At 30.8% G+C, this 26790-nt stretch overlaps 1 protein-coding gene across 1 annotated transcript in view; it reads left to right on the top strand.

Moving 5' to 3' along the window:
* The window catches only part of LOC118191658 (uncharacterized), a 38006-nt gene extending 12275 nt beyond the window's left edge, over positions 1-25731 (top strand). The window contains exons 3-5 of the mRNA XM_035362492.2: positions 7669-7766; positions 21360-21876; positions 25002-25731. Coding sequence (XP_035218383.1) covers positions 7669-7766; positions 21360-21876; positions 25002-25234 — 848 coding nt within the window. The 3' untranslated portion in view covers positions 25235-25731. The remainder of the gene's footprint in view (positions 1-7668; positions 7767-21359; positions 21877-25001) is intronic.
* Positions 25732-26790: the final 1059 nt, after the last annotated feature.

Here is a 26790-nt window from a genome sequence, read left to right as displayed (position 1 = left end):
GAGGTGATAGAAGAATTTCTATTTTGTGAGCCACTGAAGGTGAATACGAGAGGAATTGATGTTTTCAATCGCATCAAAGATTTTTTTACTAAATATCAAATACCAATGAATGTGATTGGCTCAATATGCACTGATGGATCCCCAGCAATGTTAGGCAAAAATTCAGGATTTTTTTCACACATGAAAAGAGAATTACTGGAAGTTATAATAACACATTGCATGTTTTATCGTCATGCACTTGCGTCGAAAGCATTGCCAGATTGTTTAAAACAACATCTACAGCAGTAAATGTAGTAAAATACATCCGAGGGCGAGCGCTTAATCATCGCATTTTTCGTGCATTTTTGCGAAAAAATCGGTGCTGATCATACCGTGCTCGTATATGACACCGAAATACGATGGTTGTCTAAGGGTAGCGTGCTTAACAGAGTTTTTGAATTGCCTGAGGAAATTATTCAATTACTGACTAGTCAAAACTGTTATTAGTAAAAGATTTTGAGAGTAATGATGCAATGCTGAGGCTGCCCTACTTAGCAGACATATTTAGCCATTTAAATGAATTGAATCTATCAGTGCAAGGATTTGGTATAAATATAATAATATCTAGTGAAAAATTATCTTCATTTATTGCAAAATTAGAAATTTGGATACGTCGAGTAGAAAAGGGGAATTTTGCAAAGTTTCCCTTGCTTGATTCTGTTATTGCGAAAAATGAAAAGAATACAATTATCCCAACATTGTAATACATTTGAGACAATTGAGCGAATCATTCAATGGATATTTTTCTATCGGAAATATTACCAAAACTCAGAGATGGATACTGGATCCATTTCTATTTGACTTAAATTTGAAGGATGATAGTGATCTGAAAAAAGATCCATTTATTGAAATGCGAGCAAGTGGACATGTTCAAATGGAATTCGAACAATTGCAACAATTCTGGTGTTCACAGTTACAATGTTATCCAGAGTTGGCGAACGGAGCACTGCAGTTACTCTTACCCTTTGCTACCACCTACTTGTGCGAAATGGGGTTTTCATAGCTTTTGCATCTAAAAACTAAAGCGAGAAATCGCTTAAATGCAAGTGGTGACTTACGCGTATGTTTTTCAAAAAAGAACCTTGCTTCGCCAGTATAATAATGAAAAAACAACAACAGACTAGTCATTAATAAAAATAATATTGTTTTGTATTTATATAAAATGTACAATTTTTTTCAATAAACAATAAGTTTCGCAAAAAATGTATTTTTCTAGACTAAAAAAATTAAAACACATTTTTCAATGGGGTGCGGAGATATATTTTCAGATTCAATGGGGTGCGACTCGCTAGAAAAGTTAAGAAACACTGCTCTAGACTGACCAAGTATGTGACAAAATGAGACATAAAAAAAATCAACATAAAGCTAACTGTTAGTAAAACGTAAATGTCATTTATCTTCTTTCAAATATGACCAACTATTAAAAGTGTAAAATATTTAATGCTACTTGATAAATTACATAAAATTTATTTTATTCTCAAATTTATTAATAATTATGTTAACTAATTCATGTTTAGTAATAATGCATACAACTTAGGGATCTATTTTATTTCTAGGATGGTATTACAAAAGTGAAATTCAGGCATAGATAATATTTTAATTGAATTTATTCAGTTCCCATTTGCTCATAGATCCTTAATTTTTTCATTAATGGTCCTTAAAAGTACTTAATTTCTGTGTGCTAAAATGTGTACGAACCCTGTTGAACCACCAGCAAACATTTTACGAGTAACACAAAATAAACAATGTACTTCCTAACCAATATCCATACCTAAGTAAGGCGTAACAAATATTTTCCCATCTGGCAAAATCACCACAATGACACATCACAATAATAACACATAATCACATGATAACAGGGTTTCCATAACATTTAACTACTCAGGTTACCATAAATGAAACAACAACTTGACAGTAATCAAAGGGGTACCCTAAAATATAGACTAACCAAGATGTTTTTTAAGAAATGATAGTTTCATACTTTGATTAGATAAAGGTTCGCCACGCACAACACGTTGAGGTTGGGGGTCCATTTCATCTCCTTCCAAGTAAACACGAATGATGAATAGCTTTCATTATATCTTTTATAAACATTTTTTTCTTTTCAGTATTTTTAGTGCTAGTAGATTATCCTGGATCCATCACCTATGAATCATCACTTTTCTGCTTTCTCAAACCTAGCCATTTTTTCCATTTTGAAAAACTAAGTTTGTTTTATTATTTTTTCACAAATGTTTAAATCCACAATGTATTATGAGTTTTCCAAAAACAAATGACGATTAATATAAAGCAGCAAGAAAACTAAATACCTGCTGTTAGAGACAGCAAATCGAGGTAAAAATATGATTGTAATTGAAAATAGAGCAATATGAGTGTGGAAAGGGTGACGACATAAAGTGTTGATATGCTAATAAATCAATCAACTCTGTTATCTTTTTATGGGAAGTTATTTTTATTTCCTATCAAATGTAACATCCATTTCTGTTACTCCTTTTAAAAACATCATTTATGACAAATTTTGTTTTGTTTATGGCTAAAAGAATATTTGTGAAATTAAAAATGGATTATTTTGCTGAAGTCTAGGCGCGACTGTTGACCTTGAACAAAGTTCAGTTCGCATAAATTTATTAGAGAAAAACTTAAGCAGAATGTATTTCATTTTTGAATTTAACAGTTAAAAATACTGTGTTTCTTTGCATACCACCTATTTTTCTCTTTTGTACCACCAGTGATGTGCATAGAATAGTAGAAAATTATTTAAACTTATTAATAATTTCTATAAAATGTGAGAACTGTGTGCGTGCATATCTGTGCAAGTTTTAGTATAGGTATCTAAAGTGTGTCATCTCAAAATTAATTCACACTTTTACATCTAACTCATAGCAATGCAGATATATTTTACCCAATCACAAATCAAAATTTAAATAAAGAACCAACTATATATTTCTCCCTTCTGCTAAATGTATATTTACTTTGACACACTGCCTCACTGTGCTGTTAATATGCATCTCTCATTTCTCTGTGTTGTCCATTATTTAAGGATATGCTAAACTATACAAAATTATGAGGAATATATCACATCCATAATGGATGTGTGAATGAGAATACATACACTAATGGAATTAGTTGTCCAGCAGTAAATTATGTGTTGTCTTTAGCTACATATATCTATCTATAAATGTCATCTTTGTGTCTATGAAGAAAAGCCTTTGTCAAATTGTTACTAGGCTACTATCTCCAGTGCTACTACTCAATCATTAGTACATCTATATGTAATACAGTCAAAAGTCGTTAATCCGGACTCGTCGGGACTTCGGCGATTCCGGATTATAGATCATCAGTTTAAATCTGGTAAGATAACATGCAGAAATTGCAAAATTAAAAATATGAAACCGTAATTTATGAAATAAAGAACAATTATGATCTAAAGGGTATCAAAATTTACAAAAAAAAAAAAAAAAAAAGCTTACTTTATTAAACATTTCTTTCAATGTAAGTAGTTTAAGTTGCTTCGTTTCATGTGATAATATTTTCTCTTTAATTCTATTAAACAGACATAATTTGTTGTTTAGTTACAAAGTTCCACTGTTCAAGTCCTATAATTGCTTTAAATCATATCAAAGACGGAGTACATCGACATGAAATACTACATTTAGTAAGGAATTATAAGCCAAATAAAATAAAAACATCTGCCGTGAAGATAAGGATAGTGCTGACAGATCAACTTCCAATTCATTACGCGTCATCTATAAATGTCATCTTTGTGTCTATGAAGAAAAGCCTTTGTCAAATTGTTACTAGGCTACTATCTCCAGTGCTACTACTCAATCATTAGTACATCTATATGTAATACAGTCAAAAGTCGTTAATCCGGACTCGTCGGGACTTCGGCGATTCCGGATTATAGATCATCAGTTTAAATCTGGTAAGATAACATGCAGAAATTGCAAAATTAAAAATATGAAACCGTAATTTATGAAATAAAGAACAATTATGATCTAAAGGGTATCAAAATTTACAAAAAAAAAAAAAAAAAAAAAAAAAAGCTTACTTTATTAAACATTTCTTTCAATGTAAGTAGTTTAAGTTGCTTCGTTTCATGTGATAATATTTTCTCTTTAATTCTATTAAACAGACATAATTTGTTGTTTAGTTACAAAGTTCCACTGTTCAAGTCCTATAATTGCTTTAAATCATATCAAAGACGGAGTACATCGACATGAAATACTACATTTAGTAAGGAATTATAAGCCAAATAAAATAAAAACATCTGCCGTGAAGATAAGGATAGTGCTGACAGATCAACTTCCAATTCATTACGCGTCATCTATAAATGTCATTTTTGTGTCTATGAAGAAAAGCCTTTGTCAGATTGTTACTAGGCTACTATCTCCAGTGCTACTACTCAATCATTAGTACATCTATATGTAATACAGTCAAAAGTCGTTAATCCGGACTCGTCGGGACTTCGGCGATTCCGGATTATAGATCATCAGTTTAAATCTGGTAAGATAACATGCAGAAATTGCAAAATTAAAAATATGAAACCGTAATTTATGAAATAAAGAACAATTATGATCTAAAGGGTATCAAAATTTACAAAAAAAAAAAAAAAAAAAAAGCTTACTTTATTAAACATTTCTTTCAATGTAAGTAGTTTAAGTTGCTTCGTTTCATGTGATAATATTTTCTCTTTAATTCTATTAAACAGACATAATTTGTTGTTTAGTTACAAAGTTCCACTGTTCAAGTCCTATAATTGCTTTAAATCATATCAAAGACGGAGTACATCGACATGAAATACTACATTTAGTAAGGAATTATAAGCCAAATAAAATAAAAACATCTGCCGTGAAGATAAGGATAGTGCTGACAGATCAACTTCCAATTCATTACGCGTCATCTATAAATGTCATTTTTGTGTCTATGAAGAAAAGCCTTTGTCAGATTGTTACTAGGCTACTATCTCCAGTGCTACTACTCAATCATTAGTACATCTATATGTAATACAGTCAAAAGTCGTTAATCCGGACTCGTCGGGACTTCGGCGATTCCGGATTATAGATCATCAGTTTAAATCTGGTAAGATAACATGCAGAAATTGCAAAATTAAAAATATGAAACCGTAATTTATGAAATAAAGAACAATTATGATCTAAAGGGTATCAAAATTTACAAAAAAAAAAAAAAAAAAGCTTACTTTATTAAACATTTCTTTCAATGTAAGTAGTTTAAGTTGCTTCGTTTCATGTGATAATATTTTCTCTTTAATTCTATTAAACAGACATAATTTGTTGTTTAGTTACAAAGTTCCACTGTTCAAGTCCTATAATTGCTTTAAATCATATCAAAGACGGAGTACATCGACATGAAATACTACATTTAGTAAGGAATTATAAGCCAAATAAAATAAAAACATCTGCCGTGAAGATAAGGATAGTGCTGACAGATCAACTTCCAATTCATTACGCGTCACGCCCTCCTCCCCCCCCCCCCGCAGAGCAGCGTGAAATTGATAAACGGATTTCGAAACATACTTTCGCTTTGTAAATCCTTTACATATTAGTAAATATGTATCGGAAATTCTATTTGACATAATCGAAAGTTCAAGCTTACTTTTATAAAATTGCTCTAATAATCTGCAAAAAATAATAAGCCGGATCCAATTCGAAGATTAAGGAACAACGCAATCTGCAACATTAACTGAATTAGATAATTTTAGCTTACCTTTTACCGTCCGTTATACATTAAACGCGCACACATATATTTGCAGCCATAAAGGTCTTACGCGCACGCGTAATTGCCTATGCGCGTGCGTCAAAGCGACGCATCCGCAGAAAGTTTGTAGCTTTGAGGTCCGGATTATAGATCATTCCGGATTATGGGTGTCCGAATTAACGACTTTTGACTGTATATATTATGTGCATACTCTATTATTTACTGACATATTTTCCCCCTAGTTATTTTGCATATGATTTAGAAACTTTTAATGTATGGTAACAATGTATGGTATAGACACAAATGGGAAAATATATAGTATAAATTAACAAAGTGTTATTCAAATTGATAAATCCTTTGAAATACATAATAAAATAAAAGTGTGTCTTTGTGTGTGCTTTTCAGTGTGCTATGTTTATCATTTAAAGTGTCTCTTCAGAAATAAATTGACTGTATAGTTTCCCCCTCCTAGTTTTCAAGCAATAAAATTAGAGGAAGAGGGGGAAATACATGTGTATGGTATACATTACTTTATAAAAAGGAAGCAGTTTTTCTCCCCCACCCAAAAAAAACAGAATTGCCATTCTACCAGTTGTTAGAATTCATGTATCTCCTGCACCTGCAGTTATTTTGAATGCTGTTTCTAAAAAGGTTTCACTTATTTAATGATGTGAAACATATTTTCCATTCAAAAAATCAGCTCACTATCTGTTAAGATATAAAGATTAAAATAAAAATTACAATTAATGATATAATTTCTGAGACCCTGCATATTTAGGAATCTTGTGGCAAGACATGCAGCAACAGTAGTTGTCATACCTCTCACTACATTCAATAAAAGCTGAGCAACAATAATAGTGCTCTGTTTTGTTGCCATATATGGTAAAGGTTTTGTGAACAGCCATTGTAGTCCTTTTTCTTTTCCATTGAGATTGAGATGGGAGAGAAGGAGAACTAATGAATCACAGTAGAATGAATGGCATGAGTTATTGATTGGACAATGAAAAGCCAGAGTGGAAGGAAGGGAAAAAAGGTGATTTAGACCACGGGGAGGCAGGGGAAAATGAGGATTTAGTCACAGAAGCAAGGAGTGGAGAGGAATGTAATAAGGTGTCCAATTAGAAGAGCACAGGGTAGTCAGTAAGTGAGCAAGGACTGTGTTGGGGGGGGGGAAATTGCAAACAATAACCACTATAGGATGAAGAGGAAATCTCTGATCGTGGGTGTTTAAATTTATCAACCATATGTAATCAGCACCTATGCTAGTAAGTAAAAAAATTCAGGTTTGTTAAGTAAATTTTGTGAGCTCTTGTAATCTGTATGCTGTGAGTTACTAGAATGTAACAGTAGAATCAAGATATACTGAAGTTTTTAGTGACTGTGTATTCACTAATTTCATCTTGTTGTCCATTGTTTCTTATGATTGTTTCTTATGATGTAACAAATGTATATTGCTAGGCTAGACCTCATGTACTTAACAATAAAGTACTCTTCATGAACACCTATTCAGATCTTAGTATTTCTTTCATTCTGTTTGCTCCTGTGAACCATTACTTCCTAGGGATATCAACTAAAGAAAAGTATTTGAGAAAAGGTGAGAAAAAATTCTAGCCATGATTTAGCAATGTGGCACAGCAACCAAGAGATAACACCTGTTAGTGGTAGTTCACCTTGGATCCGGATTTGGGTAAATAGGTTGGGTACCTGGGACTTGTGTGGATTTCCTTTTGTATAATGTGAATAGTATGAGCCAGTTCTCTTAAAGTGCTTTCCACAAAGGCTTCCCTCCCCTTAGGCAGATATTGACAAATATTTATGTTAAATATTTTCCACATTTGAACAGATATTTTGTATTCAATGAATGTAGCTATTGTACATTTGTAATATAATACGTATTATTTTTGTTTTTAGATTGCATCTTGAGTAGGTACTTACAGTATCATGATTTCGTTGAAATGCACCTTGATAGTGTCTTCAAATACCATGAAAATTGTACTCTTCCAAAAGAAGTGAGTGAATCTATTTTTATTACTTTTTTGCATATGTAAAAAACTGTGTACTTCACTCAAACAGTGCATCTCAGTAAATGTATCACATCCACTATTGGTTCCTTACACATTCATTAAAATTTTTAAGATATTCTGATATTACTGATAAAGATATTTTCACTGAGTATTAATTTTAATTGCTTTATAATAAAATATTTAAATTATTAATAAGAAATTTTAATGCATCATTTTGTGTAAAAAAATTGTAGTTCATGATAATTCAGGACAAACACACGTTTTTCTTGTTCAACTCTGAGAAAAGTGTTTTGCATTTCTTGTCTTTTATTGTCATCAGTGATGAAAAGCCCAACTTGCATTGTAATGAATATTAACTGATTCCACTGATATTTCTGGATGCTTTCTCTTTTCCTGTATCTAAAGCTCTAAAGAACTGATAATTAATTATACTTCCATTTGAAGTGTTCAGACTGGCTGAAATTCTTTGAATTGTTTTTTCTCCAGAAGGAATTTTATGATATTTATTCTGTAGACACAGAATAAGGATTTTATACTCAAATCGTATTCAGAGACAATGATCATTTCATTCTCAAAAGCTAGAAAGTGATTTCGAATTCCCTGAATATCATGTTCTGGGTGAATCTATATCAAAAGTTAGAGAAAAGATCTGATGATTTTATTTTTCATTTGTAATTTCTATGTTGGGAAATCCAGTGTGTTTATCACTTGAAATCTGTATGTTTTTTTATTTTCTTTCATACTCTTATTTGGACAGCCTAAATGTCTGAAAATGCTATCATTTAAATTATCTTAAAAAAAATATGAGGGCAATTTGGAAACTAGCCTCCATTTTCTTAAAACCACATAGATTAGTATTTTTTGTTATTTATATCTGAAAGGTACAGCTGTCCTTTATTTTCTTAAAACCACATAGATTAGTATTTTTTGTTATTTATATCTGAAAGGTACAGCTGTCCTTTATTTTTTTTAACATAGTCATGTACATTCAAGCACTTGTCATAGAAGTTTACCAACTTACCAATCCCTTCTGCATAAAACCCAGCTGCCTACGACTTCAACCAATTTGTCATAGCAGTTTGAAGTTCCCCATCATCAGCAAAGTGCTGTACCCCAAGCCACTTCATTTTTGCAAGGAACAGATGGTAATAAGAAGAAACCAAGTCCAGGCTGTAGGGGGATGTTGAAACATGCCCTGTTTGAATTGGCGCAGATCTTGTGTTTCCTGAGCATTATCGTGCAAAATCCCAGATGTTAGCAGTCCGCTGCCTTTGTTCTGGTTCAATTTTCTCAGAGTGTTACAGATCACTTCAGAATTGATTATCGTGCCACGTTCCATGAATTCAACAAGCAATATTCCATTAGCATCCCAAAACATGGTGATCATAACCTTCCTCACTGACAAAGTTCGATGGACTCTTCTCAGCCATGTTGGGAGAACCAATATGGCCCCATGCCACTGACTGTTGTTTTATCTCATTATTCACAAGCGCTACCCAAGTCTCATCATCAGTCACTATGCTATTCAAAAACTCCTCCCCTTCTGTGTGGTACTGTGAAAGAAAGACTAAGGCCATTTGATTGCTTTTGTGAATCTCTGTGAGAATTTTCGGTACCCATCGAGCACAAAACTTTCATTTTCCTAATTTTCCAGTGACTACCTTGTATAAAACAGTCTGAGAAATGTTCAAAAATTGTTGTGAAAGTTTCGATATTGTAAACCAACTAGTTTGTTTGCTGAAATCATCACTCATTACAGACAGCCTCCCATTGATTTGTCATTCATGTTTGTTCTTCCATCTTTGAAAAATCTCATCCACCGATGTTCTGTACCTGCACTTATAATGTTTGGGCTGTTTAGGATACACATTTACGTTACATTGTTTTATGAAATCATCACTCACTACAGACAACTTCCAGGTTAATTCTTCATGCATGTTTGTTCCTCCTTCTTTGAAAAATCTCATCCACTGATGTACTGCATCTGCATTTAATATGTTTGGACCAATTGCAACACATAGTGCACGACGAATGTCTGCTGCTGACAGTTACTGCCCCCCAAAGAAAGCATTTTACTCCTCTTACCTCATATTTGGTGGAATTTTCAATAGCAGAGCACATTTTGTGACATTATAACCAGCACACTCTCATTAGCGGTAGTATGATACTCTCACTAAGACAGCAGGAAGCTTACTGAATCACAGATTGCTTGATATAAAAATCATTGCGCTGCACTCACTACTACTAGCACCATGCTACATTTTAAGTTTCTGAATTTCCCTTGTATTAGCAATTACTTCCTTTATTCAAAAATATTTCTGTCAAACATTACCGTTTAAACATTACTGTTCTAAAAAAAAACTGTTGTTGCCAATCGGGAAAATACATTTTTAAAAAAAACATTTACCTTCAGGTATCCTGACGTTCTTTTGACCTCAGAACATTAAGAACTTATACTTTAAAAAATTAAATCTGTACAGTTAAAGTTTATAGTTCAAAAGTTTTTAACTGTCATATAGATTCACCATCATTTTCTATTCTTTTTCGGTGTCCTAGTTTTAGTAATATGCGGCGCGTTGTTATCGTTATCCCCAGCAACACTAATGTCATCATCATCGTCCTCCTCTGATTCAGCTTGATGCCATGACTTTAATTGGCTCAGATGAGCTGTCATACTAAATGTCCTTTCACCTTCTCGTCTAATTGAGTTACTCTATAGGTATCACTTGGTAAAACTTCTGTAACTACCAAAGGTCCTCAATACTTTTGTCGTGTTTTGGTTGATTCTCCAGTTGATTTAGGTACTCTTGTCATAACTACTATTTCTCCTTGTTCAAATGTTAAAGAATTGCTTTTCTTTTTGTCTTAATTTGCTTTCATTTTCATCTGCATATCTTCAGTTCTTTTTCTTTAACTTCTTCCTTTTCAGATTTTCTCTTTTACCGGTAATTGCTTTCTTAGGAGATCTGTCTATTCCCACATTTATCTTATATTGCTTTACAGATGGATTTACAGCTTCCCGGGTTTATTTCCTTTTGCAATATCTTTCTCCAGTTGTCTTTTTTTTTTTTTTTTTTGTTTCTCAACAAACTTCTTTCCTATTAATTTTGTTTCTTCACCAGCTAAATTATCTACCACAGTTTCTTTTTGTGAACTTTTTTCTTTCCCTATATTAATCTCTTTCTCAAATGCTGTAATTTTACAATTCTTGCTATATTTCTTAAGCTTTTGATTATAATGCCTTTAATATCATTGATAATCATTGAATATCATTGAATAGACGTGCATTCTTTAATATCATTGATATCATCACTCCTAGTTTCTTCTTTAGGATATCACTATGTTATGTTCTTCACTTGTATTCTGTTTAATGATTTTCTTTGAAGTCCTTTTTAGTGACTTTTACAGTATTTGGATTTTCAAACTTTCCATCATAGTCCAGAGTTGCTACGTTTTCATCACTGTTAGCTGATTCTGGACAGGAATCTTCATCATTTAAATTAAAATTGTCTTCTGATCCACTTTCATGCTTAACTCTTCAGCTTCAACTAATTCTGCTACTTTCACTCTACCAATACATTGATTCTCTTTCAAAATTAATTTTTGATCGCTGTAGTTAGTGACTGGTATCACTGTTTCTCCCTGTATTACTTCCAATAATGAGCCCAACTCATCTTCTGATCCACGTATTAAAACATAACTGTTATTTACTTCATCAGTTTTTAAATTTCACGAAATGAACAGTATTACTTTCGATTTCAGTTTCTTGGGAAGCCTTCAATTTAATTCGTGGAGTGGTGATATCATTTTGTAATTGTGAAAATGGACAATCATTAGCATAGCATATATGCAAGGTATTACCTATCTTGGTGTATGCAATAGGTGGTAAATCAGTCCATGTTCAACCAACTAATAAGTCGCATGGTTGCGTTTCATCTCCTACATTTAGAACTGTAATGTCCTTTTCTTCCACATTATCAGTCTCTAAATTAACAGTTACTTTTCCCAATGTTCTAGCGGCTGGTTTACTCTGGTTCCCAAAGCCAAACAATCATTTTTTAATTGATTACTCTGGTTCCCAAAGTCAAACAATTCCTCCACATCAGGTTTTATAATAAGATTCAGTTTCTTAGCCACAGACTGTTTCAATAAACACGAACTAGAACCCGTATCTATGATTGCAGTAATTTCGTAATTTCTTCTCCATTATTGATGTGAGCATACTTTAAATATACAGTTCGTGAAACACCTGAATTCTGGTTCACGGATAAATTATTTTTAACATTTGTCAAGTCTGAACTCTTAGACATACACTTTTTAAAATTATGACTCTTTTCATTACATTTCCTGCAAATAATTTCTTTTTTAGGTTGAGGACAATTCGTCGCTATATGTCCATAATAATTACAATTGAAGCATTTCGGCTCACCCTTTCCATTGCAGATACCAGAATTATATTCCATTTTCCTATCGTCTATTTTATAAAATTTATCTCTCAAACTGCATTTATTATCAAAACTGTTTTAAAAACTAACTTTGAAATTACCATCTGTCTGCATAGAATCATTAAAATTTCTGGATCTTGAATACTGATTATAGAATCCCTCAGAAAATTTAGAACCAAATTTAGGCTTAGGATTATGCCTAAAAGTTTTGTTTTCTGCTTGAAGTAATTTTATCCCTATCCAAATATTTTCATATTCATCTAGTTTTTCAGCCAACTCTTCAGGATTAATGAATTTAGACCAATCATCAATGAAATGATCTCATATAGCAGCGGGGACCCTTCCTTTAATTGATCCATGATAATAAGCTATTTTAAAGAGTTAAAATCTGTTACATTTAATCCAGTAAGCCATTCTTCAAAATAGTTTTTTAACTCAAACGTGAAATCTCTCCACGTATTATGTAATGTTTTAATATGATCAACGAACTTCTGGCAAAACTGTTTAGGGCTTAACTTAAATTTTCTCAGTAGCAGTTGTTTAACATGCTTATAGTCATTAGCTTTTTCTTCTGATTCACAGAAATTAATTGAGTTATTTCATAAGGCAATAGACCCAAAGCTAGCCCAATACATTGTGCCTGTCTCTCAAATAAGACTAAATAAAAACTTATATCACCTTCATTCAAATCATACTTATGCATTAATTTACTCATATCACAAATATTACTTCTACTAACATTAGAAGGAACAGAATCATTTACATTACTACTTCTTTTTTCCGCTTCTATTTTCAATTTTTCAAGTTCAAATGTTCTTTGCTTATCTTTTTCTTTTTCTAAAATTTCTAACTTTTTCCTGTCTAAACGATCATTTGTAATTATATCTAGCATTTGTTTAGTAAAGTCTTCATTATAGTTCTTACTATTCAAAATCACATCCCTTAAGCCTACAATTTTAATATCAAAAGGGACATCTACATCAAGTTCAAAGGCAAGTTCTTTAAGTCACATTTCTTGCCCCTTGCCTAATAAGCCATCTTAGACTTCTATAATTTTCATATAATAATACAAAAATTATACTTAAGTTCTTTCTGTTTAGTACTTAAACATAACATAAACAGTTTATAAATGCACGTACCTCTCTACCTTCAGTTTTGGTGAGCTTCTGCATTCAGTTTAGGCTTAACGTACATAAAGGCAATGTGTTGTTAAATCCTAGGTAATAATTCTAGTTACTCCCACTTCTGAAATGTTGGCAATTACTTCCTTTATTCAAAAACATTTCTGTCAAACATTAATTGTTAGGTACTTGCTTTATTCAGAAACATTGCCATCAGACATTACCGTTCTAAAAAAAACTGTTGTTGCCAATCGGGAAAATACATTTTAAAAAAATGTTTACATTTGCCAGTACCTTTTTACAGCATCTTCATTGTTGAATTAAACAATAAAATGTTGGTTTTCAATGCTAAAAATCCTGAATAGCTCACTTTTCAAGTAAAAAATTCTTTCAAGTAGTGTTAATACCTTGAAGTTACATAATAGGTTGTACAGACAAAAAGTAAATAGGCTAACTATTTTGGTTAAATAGGACTAATGACAAAGTTACTCTAACAAATCGTTAAGTTAAAAATAGTTAAAAATATAAATAATTTTAGTTAAAAATATAAATATTTTTAATAGGTAAAAGTTAATAAAATTGTATAAAAGGAATGAAATTTTCATATATATCAATACAAAATAGTATTAAAATAACTATGCTAAAGAAATGTTATTTCATTGCCCAATAGCTTCATAATTTAACAAACTCCTCTGGTGACTCAATTAATTACAAGTGTAAATGTGTAAAATAAAGAACTGTATAACTGCTTTAACTTTTCAAATTTTTGAAAGTCAGTGTTTACTGAACATAGATTCACAAGAAGTCCTTTTTCAGTTTGGATACAAATCCTTTGACAAGTTATTGCACATTCAGCTATTATGCAAGCAGAATTGTTCCAGATTAGATCATTGAGTTCCAGGATGACAAGATTTGAACTAAACACATCTGGTCTGTTTGAAGTTTGAAAGGATTTGTTTCTTGAAAAGAATAATGTTATTATTAAATCTAAATTAACAAATTTTCTATAAGGGGGATTTCTTTCTTTTTTCAGTTTTGACTAATTCGGTGAGGTGAAAATACAGTGTCATATAGTTTTCCTTGTATATGGTCCATGTATAGCTTTTCTTGTAAATGGCTTGATAACCTATAAGATATTTTCAGTCCCTGTAGGTAGATATACAGGTTGACCCAACAGTCCGTTAACATTTGAAAATTCAATAATTCACAGAATAATGCCGGTAAAGAGTTAAAAATTGACACCCATGCTTGAAATGACAAGGGGCTTTATTGAAAACAAAAAAAGGCCAACATATGAGACTAGGCAGCAAAATATCAGTGAAGTCACATGAAAATCATGTATGAAATGAACTGTAGTGAAAATGAGAATCAGTCCCTTCATGACTTTGTCACTTTTCTATCCTAGCCTCTGGGTGTTGGTCATGGTGAAATGTGGATTTGTCACATCAGTCATGATCAGACCCTTTTTCTTTGAAGAAATGGGTGGTTCTGCTGTTCAAATTGTCAGTATCACAGTTAGGAGGTGGGCTGATATGTTACAGAATGGCATCATCCCTAGTCTGGCTGATAAACACCTGTTGGAGGGTATGGCTTTTATGCAGGATGGCACTCCACCCTATATTTTTATACAATTGAAAGATCTCTTTCACACATCGTTTGGTGAGGATTGCATGCTGAGACTATAACTGCATATAGTATGGGTCATACAAATCTGTCATTCTTAGAAACATGAGAAAAGTAGTATTATATTTGCACGCATACAAACAACTGATTGCTGAAGTCAAACTGACTATGTTCAAGACTGAATCTTCTAAAGTATATTGCTAATTCATCCATCAGTGTAAAAAGACTTCTACAAGAATAATGTGTCGGAAACAAAAATTTTTGAGAAGACATTGCTATAGAGAATTGTTTTTATTCCTTTGTACACAAATCCTTTTAGTTATGAACTTTACCAATTAAATTCATAGAAATTATTTATTATGTGTGTATTATCCTGTCGACTATGAAATTATCGCCAAGCAAGCAATTAAGCACAGCATTTTGAAAAAAATTATTACAATTTGAGATCTGTCTTCTAGAGCAGCTGTCGCCAACCTTTAGAACTTCATGGACCACTAAATGTATAATTTCCTATTTGGCAGATCACTAATATGAGTCTAGGAAAAAAAGGGTAAATACATTTATATAATAAATAATCAGAGAACTTTTATCTTATTAATATGAAATGCACCCATTAAAGGTAACAGAGTTATAGAGTAACTATTTAAAGAAATAAAAAATTTAGGTTTATTTAAATATTTCTCATTTTTTGTGGGAATTTGTTCCTACTTGTTTGAAATCAGTTTGTGGATTTTTGGTTCTAGTGATATCACTGAGAGACGAAGAGCCACGTTTATTTCAAGCCGAGATCTGTACCAAGTTGTAACAGCTGTTGCAGAAGAAAATGTCTTTTCACACAAATATATTACTGAAAATTGAATTAAAATTTTCATAGCTTTTCCACTTAGTGATGGGTATTCATTTTTTATAGAGAGGCAATGAAGAAGTCTTTTAAAAAGAGGACTAGAATTTAGTTTTTAAACTGTCTCACAAGACAGATCTATCTAGCTTTTGTTTTCATTCATGCTTAATTTGCTATCCTCAGTGTTTGCTGAAAATGAACCTCTATTATCCATGCCTAGGATCTTCTAGCTTTAGGTAATAAAAACCAAAACATTCTGTCAGTGACTGGAAATGCTATTGAATAATGGATACCACTTTCTGGTTGAGATCGTTCTCTCATATTTTCATTAAAATTTATGAGCAATTGTAGATTTCCTTCTACAGTGTTTGTCACAGTGATATTTTTTGAAAAGCATCTATTTTACTCATACTGTAAATATGTGCTTAAGTTCTCCTTGCATATGTTTAGTTCGGCTAACAGAGAAAAACCATCTGCCAGATGGCTACCCACTCAAATCGTCAGACAAGAGTTCTTAAAATTCCGGATTATTTTGCTGCTGAAAAATAATTTGATTTCTTCATGCAGGACGAACAGTCATGTCAGTATTTTGCCCCTCAAAGCCCTCTCACCTCAGTGTGAAGAAGAAGGTGCGTATACTGGGAACCCATTTCTTCACAAAGTGTTTAAAATAGACGAGAATTAAGCACTTTCTAATTTCATTTGTGATATTAATAACATCTGGCAATATTTAGTATAGTTCTGGGGACATTTTTTTTCACCACAAGAGCCTCACTATGTGTAATGCATTATGTAGACAGAAAGTCTTGGGGACTAACATTTTTCGTCTTTGCGACAACTCCTGAGCGATATCCAGTCATGTTTAGTCATTTCTTCAATTTTCAGTTTTAACAGTTTAGCAGACTTATTGCTTTCAGTTAAGAATTACTTTCAGTTTCTGTACAGCTTTTTTTCTCGAAACCTCTACACTGGCTTGCAATATGCAAGGCTTAAAATAATTCTTTTCTGATCGTGTATGGCCTTTTCTTTTTCTGTATTTGAAGTGCTAGCAGATAGAAAGCCTTTGATAGGGACTTATGTTAAACATATTTTTACGATACCTACTGATTTTTGCATATTTTCACACATTTTTTTGAAAATATTCAAGTAATTTCTTAGCGAATTCTGGTTGTTTTGATTTCAAGTGTTTTTCAAGTTTTGAAGGTTTTATGGTATCATTAAATAAACTCTGAGAACAGGTAAATACCAAAAGGCTGCGGATTCAGCTAACTACCAGGTTCTGGAATAAATCCAAATTTCAATTAGTCTGAATTGCATTTTCTTGTTATTTTGAGTTTTTTCCCATTGTGTCTCCAGTTTGAACGTTCTTTCTAATGCTGTCTGACCGTGAGGAAGAATGTGGATGCTTTGATTCATTGATGAAGTAATAGTATTTTCATTAGTTATTCAATCTTTAGTTTTACTAAAGAAATGCAAAATATTCGCTTGCTTTTTCTCACTCATCTGTGCATCTATTATGTATTGTATTTGAATCTGAAAACCATAAAAAAATTTAAGAAAATTATTAATAAGTGAAAATGTCAGTAAAAAAGTGCATAAATTATGTCCTAATTCTTCTGCGGACCATCAAAATTTTTCACGGACCACCGGTTGCCTACTGTGATTCTAGAGAACAACAAGCAGAAGATTATTTTCAAAGTTATGAAGTCCTACTATCAAAAATGTGCTTATTCATGGGCATAGTACAACCATCTGAACTTGGCCTACAAAATGGTAATAAATTGGAACAACTACCTGTGGGAAGTATATATTCATATCATTCTAAACAAAGCTTCTGCTAAAATGGGAGGCCATAACAAAATAGTAGAAATTGATGGAAACCTTTTAATGAAGTGCAAAGCAAAAAGGATCAAATTGTAACTACTTCCTAATCTAAAGTGTTATCTAAATATATTATAAATATGTTCGATGTATCTATTGTATTTTATAATTTTTAATGCGTTATTGCCTATTAAAAGTTTTGAAGTTAATATTAATTGAGTGTTAAATGTAATTCATAATTTAATAAACTTTATAGAATGGAAGATGAATGTAAAACACTATAGAAATATTATATTTATGTCACTGTAAAGCCATCTTATTTTTTCAAAGTAGAAATCTTAAAAAATTAACCATGCTTTTCCTATAATCATACCTCTTAAATAAGTGCTGGATGTAGTGATTACCACAGCACAGGAACACAAGAAAGATATGCCTGTAATTCTTTATACACCTTTCACGAACACAGATTTTAAAGGCAACTCAAGAAGAGGACCATTTTTTTCATTAGAGTTATTAGAATCTTGAAAAATTAACCATGCATGCCTTCTCTGGGAATTAAACCCAAGACCTTTGAGTTGCAAGCTCGATATACTGTCTGGTAGACTAGAATGACTTAAGAAATGTCTTTAAACCTTTATATCATCGATAGGATTCTATGGAATAGCCCTGGATTTTAGAGCAGTATCCGTTTTCAGAAAAGTTCCAAATTCTCTTGTCTATAGGAAGTTTTTTCAAGCAGTGCAAAAAGGAAAAATGCTGGTGATAGTATTTTGTAAAAATATTTGGCTGAACAGCATTGCCCAAACTTTTATTCATTTGGCTTGAAGCAAATTAATTATCTTTCATATAGCCTAGAGCTAGCACCAAATGATTTTCACTTTTTTCTGCTTATGAAATAGACAGTAAATTTCTTTAAGAGAACTTTTATATACAAATTTCTGCTCTATTATGACAAATGTCTTATAAATTTTAAGAATTATATAAAAATAATAGTTCAAAGAAGGAAAATCTATCAGTATTAATTTTGTTTCAATCTTAGTCTGTTTTTTTCCTCCTACATAATTAAACAAGACTTGTATAAAATTGTGCTTCATAATGATTATGATTAATTAGTATGATTTTATTAGTTGTAAGTGAAACTTTGACAGAGATTATAAATTGGCTTGGCTGCATGTTTTCATAATTTTCCTCATTTGAAACAAATATGAGACAGTTTCCCAAAAAAGTGTCTGTTTATGCAGACAGTGCTTTGTGTGTTTTTCTATATTCAGTTAAACAAACAAAGCTATTGCAGTGTTACTGCTAGGGCTTTGTTTATGCAAAAAAATACTGTTCATTTTTATGTATCTATATAGTTGCTAAAAATTTCAACTTTTACTCTCCTGTAAATCACACTATTTTTAGACAAATATTTAGAATTTTCATGATTTTTCATGAATTTATTTTTTTAAATGCTTAAACTTTCTTATAACAATAATTCTTAAATCTATATTTGCATATCAATTGAATCACTAGTCATTTGCAAAGAATGAATTAAAATTTCCTTTCATGTTTTCATTTTAATATGAAAATGCTCAGAAAATGTTATAATTTTTCTATTTAAATAAGGAATCTAGTACATGTTACTGCATGTTCTGGTAATTTGTTCTGGATTTAGTTTCAAAGGAGGTTTTTCAGGCAGTTTGCCAAGTATAGCATGAATGTGTGTCAACACCCCCCTCAAAAAAGCATATTTTTCCTTAGGTAGCCACTGCATACTTTACAGTAATCAATTAAACAAGTAAATATGTAGGCTAATTTTTAAGTAAGGTGTCTTTGTAAATGCCATTTGAAATTCCACATGTACATGAGAAAGTGTGTGCATGCAAGTTTCCAGCATTTTTTGCACAGAATCCAACACCATTTGCATTTATGGCATCAGTTTTTACATTTCGTAGTGTGAGGCTAAAATGCGTAAAAATATCAAGTGTTCTGCCAACTCTTTAAAGTGAGAAACATGAAAGCTGTGGATATACAGATATGTAATGAAGTGTATGGTGACAATCAGGACTGGCACTAGGCCTTTTTGCCACTTCAGTGCAAATTCTACCCTCCAGTTCCTAAATTGTAAAAATTTTGCCTTCCTTAAATTCTGCCGCCTAACACAGTTGCATCAGGTGCACCGGCCCTGGTGACAGTGCTGTGATTGACAGTAAAGTGGAAAAGTAGGTGAGATTGTTCAATGAATACTGGAAAAAAGTCCATGGCGAATCACACTATGGTAAGCACTGATAATTTAGTGCAAGCAGTTGAGACCAAATTCATGCAAGTAGAAAATTTGAGTAAATGGCATGGATACATTAAAACCATTGATAGGAAAACAAATAACCATAAATAACTGGCTGTTTTGTGTGCAGAATTCTCTGAGGAGGGTATCCAGTTTGTTACAATTGAGTTTACAGATTAAAATGGCAAGGAAATTATGCAGAAAAATAGAGAATTGTGTCTTAATTCAGGAATACTGCAAAATTAACCCTTTTGTATTTAACCCTAACGTATTAACCCTGCTTAACCCTCTAAGCTGCAAGAATATTTTTTGTGATATCTGTAAGAATGTAAATATGCATGCATATTGAAATATGTCAACGAAATTTAAGACAATAATATCAAAAGAAAATAGATCCAGGTATTAAATAAATACCAGGAGAGTTTTTACATTAAAATAAAAAAAATACTTCGTTCTCATAGTAGTTTTGGGAAATTTGTGCTTTCTTAGCGAAAATCCTGGCTGCTCAGAGGGTTAAAAAGTAACCTTTTCTTTATTTAAACTACTGAATTTTTCAGCCTTTTAAAGATAAAATAGAAATTTGCAAAAAATAGGTTAGCTGTAATGCACCTATATTTAGTTTTATAGTTTTGCACCCAATTCCTCAGGAATGTTTTAGATGAAAATCAAATTCTGAAATATATTTCTTAAGCTCCCGTATGGTACGATAAGTTGTTTTCTATTCAGTAAGCAAACTTTATATTAATAGTTGGAGATTCCAGTTAAGAATAGAAAATAATTATAATTTTAAAACTGTCTGTTTTTTAGTGTAATTGATTCCTGCTTATTATTTTAAAATGCTTAATAAGTTATATGCTTACAGATATCTTCTATTTTATTTTTAGGTAATGGGCCCATAATTTGATTTTTCATTTAATATTTTACAGCTTTTCTTTAGTGCAATGTTTTCAAGCAATACATATATCTATTTCTTTATTGGTATTTCACTAATTCCTGGTTTATGGATAGACTTAAATTATCAAAATATGAGGTTTTATTTCAGATTTCCCAGACACTGCAGCTAAATGCTACTTTTGATTCAGATTTTGGTGACTTGATTCATTGGATTCAGATTTGATGACTTAACCTTTTTTATACTTTTTTTTAATGCATTAGAATTTCTTTCTGTTGAAACTGTCAAATAAATTGTTCCATTCTTTCTCCATTAAAATTAAATAACTTTTCTATTTGTTTTTATTTATAAAATGAAACCTTCTAGAAATTTACTTTTAGTATAATATAAATTTCAGAATAATCTGTGACTAAATTTAATCCTTAAACTGACAAAGAATTTTCGTGGCTTTCATTTTGTTTTTGAATTTTTTATTAACTTTTATCATTGTAGTAACAGTTGAACTTGTGAATTTTATTTTCATGATATTATAAATTGTGTTATTATTAATTTTTTATTTCCTCTTTTAGCTGTTCAAATGCCCCAACTTGAAGGTGTTATCTCTGAAATACAATTTTTTGGAAGAGTTACCACCAGATGTTGGTAAACTTCAGAAGCTTGAATACTTGGCCTTGACTAATAACAGACTTCAGAATTCATCTATTCCGTACACTTTGTCTTTTTGTACCTCTCTAAGAGTTTTATTGCTTGATAATAATCTGCTTGATGCTTTGCCTGGTTTCTTATTGGTGATACCAAATTTAACTACTGTTCATCGTCATGGTAACCATAACTATTTTAAGGCTACATTCATGTGGTATCACACAGATGTGAATGAAAGAATTCTTGCAGTACCTGGATGTTCACCATGTGTGCATGAATTACAGACTCTGAAGATGCTATCTGCAACAGCGATTATTGCAGCTAAAATTAACTATTTTGCTGGTTCATATGTTCCTTCAATGCTCATAGATTACATATGCAGTATTTATTTTGACTTCAATGTGTGTTACAAGTGCTTTTCTGCAAATCTAAAATCTAGACCAGGTATTTATCTTAATCTATTTTTAATTTTGTCATTTCTACCCCCCTCCTTTTATGTATCCACACTAATTATTATATAATAAAATATAAACTATTGAGTGGTATTTAATGCAGGAATAAGAATGAAGTAGCAGAAAATTATTGCTTAGAGCTTGCTGCATGTGAAATTTTTAAAAATATATGATTTACTGAGCATACTTTTGGAAAATACTTATCAAAAAATTAAATTACTGAAGAAAACAAGTAAAACATGTGCGACTTCTTTAATTTTTTAGTCACCATAACTGAAAGTACTTAACTGAAAGTGCTAATGATATATCGTTTTGTTGAAACAGAATATTTTGAAAAAGAAAATATTTTTTCATTGTATTAATTACAAATTATATGCTCTTATAATTAATTATATTATATTGTAATGTCCTTGGATTTTGTAACATTTCATTTTACAATTAAAATAATACTAAACAATAATTTTTGACTTATTTTCTGTATCTCAATGCTAATTGTGACAACTTCTGACACAATGCTAATTGTGTTTTTGTCTGGGATTTGATATTTAAGGTGAAAATGTCAGTGAAATTGAAAAATAACAATTTTCAAATTAGTTAAAAATTTAAATGCCTAAAACTTCAGTTTTAGATTACAATTTGATTAAAGTTTTTGGGCCTCATTAGGCAGTTGATTGCCAAATTGCCAAGCTTCTCAAGTATCTCTGCATTTAATTAATATTTTCATATGTTGCAAAATGTATTTATCATAAAATTAGGAAATAAATAGAAAGATAAGTAACCCTATTTTTTTTAAGTTTCTAGTAAAATTAATTGTAATTAACTAACATTTGTAACAGGAACAAACCATTCACATTCTATAGCTATAGCATTATTCTTGATTAAGTATATTTCCAGATATCTTCAGTGCTTAAACTAATAGACAATTTTAGCTGTCCGATTTGTGTTGAATGTATCAAAATTTGTACAAATTGCTTTATTTTATTTTAGGAGACTATTTAGCTGTCATTCAGTGTAATTAACTGTGAAAGAATACTATGCTTCACTCAATTATTATAAACTTATACATCAGAATTATCATTTTCAGTAAATTATACATCAGAATTATCATTTTCAGTAAATTTATACCACTAACTGCATCAAATGTGTGAAATTGTTTCTGTTTCAGATTTGGCAGTTTTTTATAATTATAATGTCACAGTATTCAAGCAGTTTCTGTTGAATTAACTTTCTTATTGAATTTAAAAATAAATTTGGGAAAATTTGGAGTAAGGTCTGATAATGTATTTTGGGAGGGGGAGGAAAGAATATGTTTCTTCAGTAATACTCTTGGTTATAATTAAACTTTCTGAGAAATATTTTACTAGTCATAAACATCTTCTTTCTTATCTGCACCAGTATTTAACTCCTTTTTAATTTAAATTCTTTCAGTCTCAATGATATTTATTTTAGTTTTGTCTAAATAGGTATTAAAATATAAAAGATAATGATAAAGTTAAAAAAGGAGGGGAGGTTTTTAACACATTCAAGGGAACAAAGATAATATAATCTGTGTAGTGGCCACAGTGAGTTTTTAAGATCAGGTATGTTGGTGGACTAAAGTTGCAATCTCTATCTGTAAACAGAAAATTTCTTCCATTAGGAATGCAGCTTTGCTAGTAGCTGGCCTTCACTTAAAGAGTAATGAATTCGCTGCTGAAGTTGCCTATACTACTTGCAAATGTTCCCAAACAATGGATAATTTCTGTACTGTCTAAGGAACTGATACTAAATGCAGATCGAGATTAAAGAAATTGTGACACATAAAAAGACTTTTGTTGTTTTTTATGAAGCCAGAGTAACAGTTGTGCTGTTTCCTTGTAATAGTCTTAAACTTGGTTTTATTTTTGCATCAGATTTATTAATTCAATACATAATCAAGAATTGCAGAATTATAATTATATGATCCTTTTTCAATAACTATGTATCTCAGTTCTTTTTTCAATAACAAAATTTATCCTTTTTCATAACCATATATGTTTAAAATTAGGTAAAAAAAAAAAAAAGCCAACTTAGATTGTCACAGCTTTAAAAAAGATTTTATCTGTTATAAATTTGATTAAGCCAGCCATTCAACTCATTTTTTAAAATGAATCACATTGCACCCTTCTTGTGCTTGATATTCTAATTATTTGTTGTAATTTTTTATTTTAGCACTACTGTTTACTTGCCTCTCTGTATGAAATCATACCTCTCTGCTAATAAGAAAATAACTTCATTTTACTGTAATATAAATCCCTCTCTCAAGGTTTATTTTATTTGAAATTGATTGCTGTTGATAGATGCTTTTCTATCATACTAAAATGATAAAGCTTTTAAAATATTTCTCATCATGAAAGACATTCTGCTCTTAGAAATAACCATAAAAACCTTGTTTTCATCCCAGTCATTTTTTTCTCACCTATCAGTAAAATTTGTAGATTAATTCTTAATGATCCCTTTTTTTATTTTAATTCTTGAAGAATTGATATTTCTTCTGAATGTGGTTTGATATTAGTCAATCTAAATGAGTTAAAATTTTGCATCAAAGAACAGGAATTAAATGTTCCAAGAGAAGAATTAAACAAATCTTCAATTGTTAATCATAGTTGATCATTTAATCACAAATTTGACTTCCTGAAAATTATCTACAAAACTTCTTCATTTGGTGAACTGCATTTTCTTTGAAGGCCTTTCACATTCATAAAAATTTATCTCCTTTAGTAAACGAATTCACTGAAGTTGATATACACTTCTTTCCAGTCCTCTCAAAATTTTAATGTCTGCCTGAGACTTTTTTGCTTCTAAAAAAAAAAAAAAAAAAAGGATTCTGTGTAAAATTGTTTTGAAATTAGTAGATTATCATCTAAATTTTGGTCTAATTTGAAATTCTTCTAGTTAGAATCGTGTATGTAATAAACATTTAGGAACTAATACCCAAGAAACTTCATATTCTTCAGAATATTTTTTAATGAAGGTACTTCATATTTCATTATCACGAATTCTGAAACTGTTTATTTACTTTCTTACAGAATATTTTTGAATGAAGGTACTTCATATTTCATTATCACGAATTCTGAAACTGTTTATTTACTTTCTTAGGATATAAAGTATATACCTTCAAGAATCCTTACCTAGGAAACACATGTGTGCCTTTTCAACATTGGGCATGCAGTCTGCAGTGTGCTGAAGCTATTGAAGTGCCAGCCAGAGAAGAACAGCTTCTAACTGCAATGCAGCAAGACAGAGAATATTACCAAAAAATACAAGAAGCGATGAATTCTACTCTATACCCACAAAAAAACACTATTATTAATCTCTGTTGCATTCTGTGATCAATACGTCTATATATATTTGTTTTTATAATTTATTATATGTGTATCAATGTATATGTGCAATTATATATAGGATTTAGATATTGTTATTAAATTACCAAAATATATGTAATATACTTAAAAACTTTTAAACAGTACTTTATCTTCATGTATTTGTGTAGTTGCAATATATGAATATATTAAAATTTGCCATTTTAAATTTATATTTTAGTGAATTATACAGAAGTTCTAATAAATGCATTTGAAAAAGATATGCATCATTTTATTTAAAGAATAAAATAATTTTGTGGAATAATAATTTCATAACAGAGTGAAAAATTAAAAGAATATGTTTATTATATGTAATAAAAACTGTAAATTTTAGTGAACACAGCTTGCAATATTTAACATATACAAAATTAAATATTCAAAAGCTCAGTTTATTTACTGTATCACAATTTGTTAAAAAAAAGTTTAACATGAGATTAGTTTGAGAAAATAGAATGTATTCCTTCCTTTCTCCTCTCTGTTGTCTTAATTATTACCTTATACAATTTTTTATTGACTTGTGCAATTTTTGATTCCTTTAATCCTGAGCTAAATACTGTAGACTTTCAAGTGCATGGAAAAGAAATGTTTCTCTTTTTAATTATTACTGAAAAATAAATTAATAGATGATGCAGAAATCTGTCCGAATAGATTTCTGCAAAATAATATGTTCAAGAATGAACATTTTCTTTTTGTTTGTTAACATATTTACAGCTAATAATATTTTTCACCTTCCTGATATGAAAAAGTTGGTTATCTGCAGACTTCTGCTTTTAAAAATCTTGCTTCTTAAAAAACAAATTATCCATTGAATTTTGCTAGTTGTTGAAAATACTAAAGCAACAAGAATTTGCATAAGTTGCATAAATGTGCAGGACTAGTTTCAAACTCCTGCAGTTGAAGATTTTATTTAACCTCCAAAACTAGTCCAGCAAATTTATGCAACTTAATTGATTCTTATTGCTTTAGTATCTTCAACACTTGCCGTTTGACTTGTTATTTTAATTAATAGTTTATTTGGATTTGTTCTATTTCTGCAAAATTGCAATGTAAAACACCAGGCAAAATGTAAAAACTGTAGACTCTGTTATAGTAAATTTCACATCATTATTTTAGGAAGAAGGACATCGTAGTGCCTTTCTTTCCAAAAATAATGTTCAGAATCAGTACCGTCTGATAAGGGTTATTTTTTGGGGAGCTGCATCAAATATTTTATGCTTAAATTTTTTTCTCCATACAATTTAACAATAGTTCACTATTTTTTTTTCCCACATTTGTGGCACATTTGAAAATATTACCTATTAGTGCCATCTGTATTAAATAATCTAATATTATTATTTTTACTTTGAAGGATCACTTCAAATACCTAGATAAGTGTTTCTGAACATGTAGGTTGCTACCCCAATTGGAGTCACAAAAATGTAATTCAGATACATGAATTAATTAAATTTATGTTCATTAGAGATAATATATATATATATAAACTTTTCTAATAATAAATTATATATATATCAAAAAGGAAATGTCAG

Source organism: Stegodyphus dumicola, chromosome 1 (genome assembly GCF_044657685.1).
Source record: "Stegodyphus dumicola isolate Sdum_Otavi_A_Nest chromosome 1, ASM4465768v1".
Lineage (NCBI taxonomy): Eukaryota > Metazoa > Arthropoda > Arachnida > Araneae > Eresidae > Stegodyphus > Stegodyphus dumicola.
This window is presented reverse-complemented; position numbering and strand designations above follow the sequence as displayed.